The sequence below is a fragment of the Buceros rhinoceros genome, unplaced genomic scaffold (assembly GCF_000710305.1).
Source record: "Buceros rhinoceros silvestris isolate BGI_N320 unplaced genomic scaffold, ASM71030v1 scaffold10306, whole genome shotgun sequence".
In the NCBI taxonomy this organism is placed as follows: Eukaryota; Metazoa; Chordata; class Aves; order Bucerotiformes; family Bucerotidae; genus Buceros; species Buceros rhinoceros.
Genome location: NW_010415871.1, coordinates 6,544 through 16,514, shown reverse-complemented (window position 1 = coordinate 16,514; position 9,971 = coordinate 6,544). Strand labels below are relative to the sequence as shown.

The 9,971-nt window shown below is 42.3% G+C and overlaps 1 protein-coding gene across 1 annotated transcript in view; it reads left to right on the top strand.

Moving 5' to 3' along the window:
* The window catches only part of CORIN (corin, serine peptidase), an 85,841-nt gene extending 79,971 nt beyond the window's left edge, over positions 1-5,870 (top strand). The window contains exons 17-20 of the mRNA XM_010137575.1: positions 1,253-1,427; positions 4,626-4,897; positions 5,110-5,243; positions 5,688-5,870. Of these exons, the coding sequence (XP_010135877.1) occupies positions 1,253-1,427; positions 4,626-4,897; positions 5,110-5,243; positions 5,688-5,870 (764 nt within the window). The remainder of the gene's footprint in view (positions 1-1,252; positions 1,428-4,625; positions 4,898-5,109; positions 5,244-5,687) is intronic.
* The last annotated feature ends 4,101 nt before the right edge of the window (positions 5,871-9,971 follow it).

Below are 9,971 nucleotides of genomic sequence, written 5' to 3'. Positions count from 1 at the left end.
CTGCTGAAAATATCATTTACCACCAGAGGGGTTAGAAGGTTGTCTGCCTTGGGGGTTGAAGCTGTGATCTGTTTAGTTGTGAAGCACAAGGGTGCAGAAGAACCTGAAGCAGAAAGCTATAGTCCAAGTCTGTAGGCACAGCAGATGGTGCAAGTTTAAGTGGCTTGAAAGTGTCGATATTCTTCATCTTCAATTGTGTTCCACAGACAAGGAGAGCTTTTCTGAAGAACTCTTAAATTATGCATTAGCTTGACACAGAGCTGCTTACTCACAAGTCTAAATTTGGGAAACTAATAAAAGCGTTTAGTAGTCAGCAGAAAAAAAAAAATCTCATAGGAGTCTGTCAAAGGTGTTTGCTTCTGACAATTGTTGCTTTAAGAACACTTAAAACCCCCTTGTCCTCTGAAGTAAATACAGAAAGAATTACAAGTTGCAAATAACCTTCGCTGCAACTTATGTCTTCACCACTGAATTCCCAGAGATCTATGCAATGGCAGCATACCCTCCCTTGGAAGGCTGATGGCAGAAGCTGGTGGTGTTCTTTTGTTCTCTAAATTAGACTGAGTATAAACAGGATCATAGCGAGTCTGCCATCCGACAGATCCAGAAGATAAAGTGAAACAGAAGTGAAGGGCTGACTATCTCAGAAAAGTAACTGTCTGACAGGTGGGAATCTGGTATAATTTCCAGGGGAAGTGGCCAATAAGGTAGCATGGACAGAGAGCTGGAATGTCTTCAAATCTTCAAATGTTCTCCCTCAGTAACTTCCGCAGGCAAAGCAAGCTTCGTGCCATGTAGCTGAAGAAACAGTAGGATATCCACCCCAGCCTTTGGCTTAAGAAACGCCTCAGTATTGTTGAGCAGATTTTCCAGAAGCAGTTTTCATGGATAGTACAACATAGCCCAAATATGTTGCTAGCTGACAGGAAGACAAGGACAAAAACCCATGAAACCTCCCCAAGGCCTGGTAACTCCTGAGAGAAAGGAGGTTAGGATCCCAAACTTGGCATGATTTATATTTCAGCCTAAACTGTTCAAAATTAGTATCAGGAAAGCAAATGCCTTCATGTAAAGGAAGGATGAAAATGGCTCAATGTGTTTGATATTATTGTGTGGTTGTTGGTGATATTATTCACTGTATTGTTCAGTGTAATTTCCTGACTGTTAACATCGTTCCTAGTTTTCTTGCAGGTCTCGTATGCGCTGCCTTTGTGGTAGCAATTAACTCCCTTCTGCATCCATTTCTCACTAGACTGTGGCCGTCGCCCAGCTGCTCGCATGAACAAGAGGGTCCTTGGTGGTAGGACCAGTCGCCCAGGCCGATGGCCGTGGCAATGCTCCCTGCAGAGCGAGCCAAGTGGACACATATGTGGCTGTGTTTTGATTGCAAAGAGATGGGTCTTGACAGTAGCACACTGCTTTGAAGGGTGAGCGGTCTCAAACGTTTTTACTGTTCATATAAACTCGCACACGTGAATTACCAAATCCTCCCTCCTCTACTGAACACACTGGGGGTAAGTGATGACCTTTGCAGAATGGGAAATCACAGAGGCTCCCTGTGAGGGGGGCGGGTGTGTGGGTGTGTGGCACCTGTGAGGCCGCACCTTGAATACTGTGTTGAGTTTTGGTCTCCTCACTTCAAGGACACTGAGGTGCTGGAGCACGTCCAGAGAAGGGCAACAAAGCTGGTGAGGAGTCTAGAACGCAAGTCTATGAGGCGTGTCTGAGGGACCGGGGGTTGTGTAGCCTGCAGAAAAGGAGGCTGAGGGGAGACTTTATCACTCTCTACAACTGCCTGGAAGTCAGTCTCTTCTCCCGAGCAACAAGTGATAGGATGAGAGGAAACAGACTCAAGTTGTGCCAGGGAAGGTTTAGGTTGGATATTAGGAAAAATTTCTTTACAAGAGAGGGTTGTGAAGCACTGGAACAGGCTGCCCAGGGCAGTGGTGGAGTCGCCATCCCTGGAGGTATTTAAAAGACGCGTAGATGTGGTGTTGAGGGACATGGTTAGTGATAACTTGGAAGTGCTGGGTTAATGGTCGGACCTGATAATCTTAAAAGTCTCTTCCAGCCAAAATGATCCTGTGATTTTAGACTATATACTAAATGCCTTTTTTTCTGTTCAAACCAGCAGAAATTCTGTGGTAAGCAAGAATCTCTCTTTTTTTTAATGTATATCTATTACATTAACCATTCCCTTTTCTAGTAATAATTTCAGTTTTGTCTTTAGAAACACTGAGATCATTGGCACTTGTTGTGTCTTTTCCTTTTTTTAAATTTTCTTTACTTTTTTTTTTTTTCCTGGCTCTTGATGGAACCTGTGGTAGGGACAAAGTTTGTGGCTTTTACATCCAAGCCAGTAGCTGTCAGGCAGGGTGAGTACCACAAGGTGTGAGGCTATTAATGGAAGTGCTAGGGGAAATGACATTGGAACACCCTCAGCTCTGACTGTGTCAAGCCCCAAGCATGTTCAAGAACAGATTCCATTCAGAGACAAGAAAAGTAATAACCACAAACTTAGAATAGTAACTTAGATAACCCTCATTCTAAATTAATGGAGTAATACAAACAAGAATATTGTATTCATCAGATTTTGGGTCCTGCACAAGGAATTTCTCTTCTTTCCCCATTTATTTTTAAATAAAGCTAGGCAGTATCTGGAATATTTCTTCACATTTGGAAGAACTTTTTCTGGGGATCTAAAATAAATGTTGGGATTTAGAAGTAGATCCTTCAGCAATATTGGACTGCTACTGAATTTTGTGGCTAAGAGATTTCTCTCATTAGCTAAAGATAAGCAAAGAAAGAAGCTATCAAATATATGAAGTAAAAATGTTCCCATTTTTGTCAAATGCAGAAAGACTGATACCACATTTTGGAGCTGTTCCTTTAGCTGTCATTCAGGGCTACATAACGTCTGTGTGAGCTCAGGATATTATGTGTAAAAAATCTCTTTCACCTTTGTATTCGAAATGCTTTAAAGTACTAAGATATTTTGGTTTAATAATTCATTGAGGAGTTATATGAACTTTTTTCTTTTCTGCCTCTCTGAATAGACTTGAGGGTATGGTCCCAGCGGCCTGAAATCTTTAAAGTCTTCTTTTGCATAGCTTGATACAGCAACAGCAAGATCATTCTTGATGCCATGAAGTTTTCTTGATGTATTTAAAAACTTCCTAAACCAGCCAGATGAGCCAACAATTAAAACAGGTTTTGAAGTGCCCTGGTGCTTTAGACAAAATGCTCCATTTTGTGAAGTATTTTATGAAGTTCATGTGAAGTTTGGGATTCAAAACGTGAGGCGCACATAATGGTAATGGAGCAGAAAGTATTAATGCAGATAGTCATGAATACCTGTAGAGGGCATAAGCAGAAAGGGCTACGTTGTGTCCTTTGCCAGTTTTACAAGCATAGTGCCCACGTTTTGTCCAGATTGTTTTGAACTGCTTTACACCACAGCATGCAAGGCATTAAAGGGTTTTTCTTGGCTGTAGGATGATACATTCTGCCTGTGAGTGCTCACTGCCCTCAGCAATGCTTTTATAGAATGTTCTTAGACGCAATAGCGTGTGAATATTCTTAGCGCTGATCTTGTAACTTTATGGAAAAACTCCCAAACTGAGGATGATGGTAAAATGATCATTATAGTCTGAAATATCAGAATTTTCATGTCACTTTTAAGGTAAAAATAGCCTTTATTTAATATCCCATTTACGAATTACAGAAATTACAATCCTGTTGAGCACTGTGAAAAAGCAGAAATTTCGTGTGCTTTGACTTACAGTATTTGGAGCAAGTTTCGACCTTGTCACAGGTGCTTAGATATGTGGAACTGCCTTTCATCGCTTGTGGAAGATGCTGACTTTCTGAAGGGTTTTTAGAATCACACACTAATTAGGAACCTGTGACTTAAATCGTGTGATGAGTTACAACCCAGAGATTACACCCCTGAAATCCTTCATGAAGTCTGTGTTTCTCTCACGTGTCTCTACGGACACTAATTCAGTCTTCCCACTTGTTTCGTATGCGTCACTTTTTTAGTGTGATCTCGGATATCTACAGAAAGAGTTTTAAACAGCTATTTAAAGAGTCAAAGTACCTTTCACCTTAGGCATAGGGAGGAGTATGCTTGGTGCAGACTGAATGACCCATACCTAAGGGACTTTTCCCACGGCTACCATAAAAGATTTACTTTTCATAATAGAATTGCTTCTTCGAGATCCCTTTGGGGTTTTAGCTAGATTTACTGCTGTCAGCAGCACACTGCCGAACATTACTGTCTCCCAGAGAAGTTTGTACACGCCCACCAGTGAGCATGTGAGCACCTAAGACCTGGGCATCATCCAAGGGATGATTTTGAGAGCCTTTGGCATTGATTACAGCAACTAATAGGTGGTTACGTATCTTCCGAAGGTGTGAGTTTTAATTTGTTTGGTAACAGGAAGGAAATGGAAAGCATTATCTTTTGTTGCTCAGATCTTAGCTGGAGTAATGATGACTAAGTACTTGTTTTTTCTCACAGCATTTCTATGTGCAATGCTTTGCAAAATGCGATGTGCGGTCAGGGTATTTTATCTTAAAAGAACCCTCTGGACTGAAATTTCCCATTTTTCTTTTTTACAAAGGAGAGAAAATGCAGCTGTTTGGAAAGTAGTGTTTGGGATTAGCAATCTTGATCATCCATCAGGCTTCATGCAGACCCGACTAGTGAAGACTATTATCCTCCATCCACGCTACAACAGAGCAGTTGTTGACTATGATATCAGCATTGTGGAACTAGATGAGGCTATCAATGAGACAAGCTATGTAAGACCTGTCTGTTTGCCCAGCAAGGACCAGTTGGTTCGGCCAGATACCTACTGCTACATCACAGGCTGGGGACACATGGGCAACAAAAGTAAGATCAATACTTCTGGGACTCTTGGAAAAACATGTTAACCACCTTCTTCATGTAAAGTAGATGCTAACTACATATTAAGCTTTCACCTTACCTTTGTGTGAACCGGGGGGATTCTTCTCTCCTTACATTTAATACATACATGTTAAGTAGCGTCACAGCTCAGTATTTGTGTGTTTGCGTAGAGTTTAATGCTTGATTTGGTTTTTCAGTGCCTTTCAAGCTTCAAGAAGGAGAGGTTCGCATCATTTCCTTAGAACAATGCCAGTCATACTTTGACATGAAAACCATCACCAGCAGGATGCTGTGTGCTGGCTATGAGTCCGGCACAGTGGACTCCTGCATGGTAGGTCTCTCTCCAGGGAGAAACTCAGAGCAGACTTGCCTCTGGAAATCCAAGTTCTACGATGTTAACTAGGCAGAGCATACTTCATCTGCTACAGGAACAACAACAGCCGTTTACGTATTTTAACCTTTTATCGCTGTTATCAGTGCAATCAGTTTATGATACTGAAATGCTGCTTGATGCTCTAAGGTGTAACTACATTAGCTATTAGACTGGTTTTTAATTTGTATGAAACTTTTGAAGGCTTTTTTTTTTTTTTTTTTACAAATCTAACTGGGAATAAATACTGGTAATGGTGGGTGCTGCTGCGTAGCTCAGCAGCCAGTGTTTACAGCTGAGTTACTTAGTAAAGGCAAATTGCAGTAGGACTGAGAAATGGCTTTAACTGTATGAGTGCTGGCCATGTGTAGTCCCTATAGACTGTTTTTTCCTTTCATGTTGCAGGGTGACAGTGGAGGACCACTTGTATGTGAACAACCTGCAGGGCACTGGACTTTGTTTGGTTTGACATCTTGGGGCTCTGTCTGCTTTTCCAAGGTTTTGGGACCTGGAGTTTACAGTAATGTGTCACATTTCATTGAGTGGATTGAAAGACAAATATACATCCACACCTTTCTGCTAAACTAACTCCAGATGGTAAGAATTGTGCTGACAGACAGAAGAAAAAGGAATCAGCACTTCAACACTGAAGATTCTGCAGTCCAGAAACTCTGTGAAAAGGAATGTCAAGCTCCATCTATTCTTGCAGGGGAGCTATGGAATATGCAGTGTATGTTAACGGTAAACTCTCTGCTGGTGAATATACCTTGGGGTAGAATTAATATTTCTTTTGACTTTTCTTTTAACTGTGTTGTGGTGCTATTCCAAACACAGCAAACACTTAGACGACAACGATCAGCCACTTTCTGCCTTTCAGCTGTTCAAACTAAGCCGTAGCACAGACTAGAAAATCCTCTTTAGATATAACCTATTTTAATATTCTTCAATTAGTAGCACATGCATTTTCACTTGTTGTAAGGAATGAACTCCATGCACTCAGACAGGAGTATATTCACAAGGGCCACACCAGTCACAGCACAGGCTGGTGGGCCTGAGAGAGACCAATGAGTTTGTATGTATGTCCCCTGTGCAGGTCTCCAACGGTGTGTAGCTGTGTACTGTTGGTGTGCTTGAGCTAACGCATGCTGATCCTCAGGGTGGCCAACCTGCGTGGACGTAACACTGTACCATCCTGACTCCACAGCTTCTGTGGACATCCGGAGCCAGCCTGGGTATCTCTGCAGGGTGATGGAAGGAAGGCGGCCAACAGACCCCTAACTACCACCTGAGACAGAAGCTCAAATTGTTCAGACTCTTTTGACAGTTTCCACCATTTTATTTTCCAAAGCTTCCCCTGTCTTAATGTGTCCAGGAAACACATTAGCACGATTAGCACATTTATCAAACCGGTGTCCCACTGGCTTTTTTCCCCCCATTTTGTATAGTGCGTTCAGCCTACAAAGTGTGCATTGACCAACTCCTGCCCTCTAGAAACTTAACAGGGTTGGGAGAAATAAAAAGGCAGGAAGAAATCTGAATGATACATGACTTGTTTTTCAACTTCTATTCAAATGAGTATTAGAAATATGTTAAGCAATGCGCTAACAGCTTCATCAGGCTCAGAGAGCTCTGCTAAAGGACTCGGCAGGCAGATGGCAGAGTGCTCTGTGCCATAGGTGAGAGGCCAAGCCCTGACTCCAAGAGAATCTGGCTGAATAAAATACATAGCAGAGTTTGACAACTCTTTATGGTGCTAGAGGGAAGGTGCACCTTATCATCTGCTGTACGTGACATCATGCACAGCTCACAGCTTCTGGGAGGCCAGAGCAGGAGGAATCAGGAACCTGAGGATTACAGGATTAACTTCACTGCGGAGCAGTGTTTGTGCATTTTCAGTGCTGTGCTTGATCCCCTGTGAATCCAGCCTAAGGCATATAATTACCCTCTCTGCTACCTCTGGCATGCCCCCATGACAACATGGCACAGCCTTGTCAATACCATGACTGCTCGATGTGGAAACATGCACTAGAAGAGCTAGCTAATGGGCATGACATTTCATTAATCATTTTTAACTAACTAACCTACACAGATCTGACCGTTGCTTTAGTGAAGGTTTATCTCCTCTGTAGCTTCTCCTTTAATGTGCCTAATGTTAGACATACGAGACAGTGTTCTAAAAGCATTATTAAGAAACATTCAGTATTTATGTTATGGATTTTGAAACTCTTTAAGTGACTATTTATCCCTGTTTCGTGCTCAGAAAGAAAACCCTTCAAGGCTTTGCTAGGTTTGGGGCTTTTTAATATAGATGAAGTATTTTGTTTTTACTATAACATAAAAATGCTATTTTCCCCCCAGCTACAAAGGAAAGCAGCTGTAACCATGTTTTTTAAGTGCAAGTGCATGTAGATTACAGATGAGGCCAATTATCGATGCCCTTGACTCAAGGAGATGGCACCTGGAGCTCTCAGTGTCCTACTTACCTTTTCTCTGGGGCCAGGATGTCCGCAGCTGTAGGGCAGCACTGTTCAAAGTCCCAGAGCTGGTTACTGAGAGTTACTGGAGCAGGCAGCCCAGGGGCTGTCAGAGCCAGCCCGCTCCAGCACCCGTCTGATGTGTCTGGTGACAGGGAGCTTTCAGCAAGGTCCATTTTCCAGAAGTAAAAGAAAGAGGCGCTGTTGTGAAACAAACCGCCCAGCCTGACACCCTTCCACCAGATGAAGTGGTTAGCAGCTTTAAACTTTGTAAAGCACTGCAGTACACATAATCGTTTCATGTAGATATTAGCACCACCAAAAGATAATATGTAATTACACATCTTTTAGTTAACTGTGTTTGGACTGCCCCCAGTTTCCAAGCAGTCCCTACAAGGAACTGAGGGAGAGTCCTGCTTAAACATATGGTCCAGCCCCCTCCTGGATGGGATCAGTCTGAAGAAATTACAGGCCAAGTCTCATCCCAAATGGCTCTAGAGGGGGCAGCTGGGTCTTTTCCTTCCCCACAACTGTGTCTGAGACAACATTCCATGTAAAGAGCAAATTTGTAATTTTATAAATGTATTTTTATACTGCTTTTTTTTTTTTATGTGTGCACATGAACTAGGTAAACATACTCCTCCTTCCACTGTATCAAGCCTTTCTCTGTGTGCTGACATAATGGCTATGACCACAATTATGCTGTTTCTTTTAGAAGTGCAGCCTCTCTGTAAGGTAACAATTGTTGGTTTTACTTCTGCCACAACTGTAGCTCCAGATGGAAGCAATGTCACTCAGTCAAGCAGGTGTGTGTCTTTCTAGCTGTACTAATAAAAATTTACAGTAATTTTCCAAGTAACTTCTCTGTTGAAAATGTGTTTTAATCTTTAGGGAGAGAAACTCAACGACAATATGGAGGTGGGAAGTAATAACTTCAGCAATGATGCCTACAGAGAGGCTTAAAAAGGTTTTTACATACCCTTATCTTGCTTTTTTAAGCAGCCTTGACAGCCCTCTTGGCACTACAACAGTTGTGGAGGTTCTGGCAAAATCACCACTGTACAACGTTTGGCTTCTTATACCTGCGTGCTCCCAGTGCAGAATATTACCAAGCACACCGCTGCCAACAGCTGCTCTGGATTTGAAGTATCTGAAAAAACTTGAGCTGCAATCAAACTTCTCTGAACACATTTTGTTCTGTGGCTTTCCTCAGGAATAAAGTGAGTTTGAAACAACCCTCTCCCTTTACTGGTACACAGCATTTCAACAGTCTTAACAGTCACCTTCAGAACTCGTTCATCAGCCTCCACAGAGAGCAAGGGCTGGTCTGGCCAGCAGCAAAGCCAGGGCTGGAGGGAGCAGTAGGTGCGTCCTCAGCCTTGTGCTGCAGCCAGTGGGGCCGAGGGATAAAATACAGCTTAGGTTAAGCATTCAGCTCAGTGTACCCCAGAGACACACCAACCGTCACTGTCCTATGAAAACACTCACTCAGTAAAGGCTGTGTCTGACGGCCACCTGCAAATGTTTAGCACAGGTATGGCTGCTGTGGAAAAAAAAAAGTAATTTTAAAAAAGCAATTTTTTTTTCTGTAAATCAAATATTGCACATCAAGAAGTGAGTTAAAGCTGCTCTAGGCGTAGCTACAAAGCCCAGGGGAGTTGAAGGTGTTTATTTTCGTTTGTTTTAAAATGACAATCAAGGGTGTAAATGCTGTGCTTTCCTTCATGACATCTGGAAGGCACCTGTGAGATGATTTTCAAAAGCTTGTTTTCAAAACGGAAAAGTCAGGTCATGCTGTGCTGAAGTGCAGGAGTGCAAAAGCAAGCAGGGGATTGTGACGTCTTCAGTGCTAAAAAGAAAAAAAAATAAAAGGGAACATTCAACTGTTGAGAAGCAAAGGGAGAGCAATTCGCTTCCCCCCTTCGTATGGCACCACTTTCATTACGGCAAATTAACACTTTGAAGCTTTTATTAAAGGCTTACTGCCCTCATCTCCCCTTCAGCAGAAAATAGAAAGTGATCCCAGCAGGCAGACCATAGATATTTCTGCTGTTTGTCCACTGAAAAAAAAAAGAAAAAGATTGAGTTTTACACAACGGGTAATTCTATCACTTAAACCGCTTGTCAAAGTCCTCTAAAAGAACACAACCTATACTGGACAATTCTAAGCAACAGACATCAGCGAAAAGAACACACCAAGAAAAAAAATGCGTGC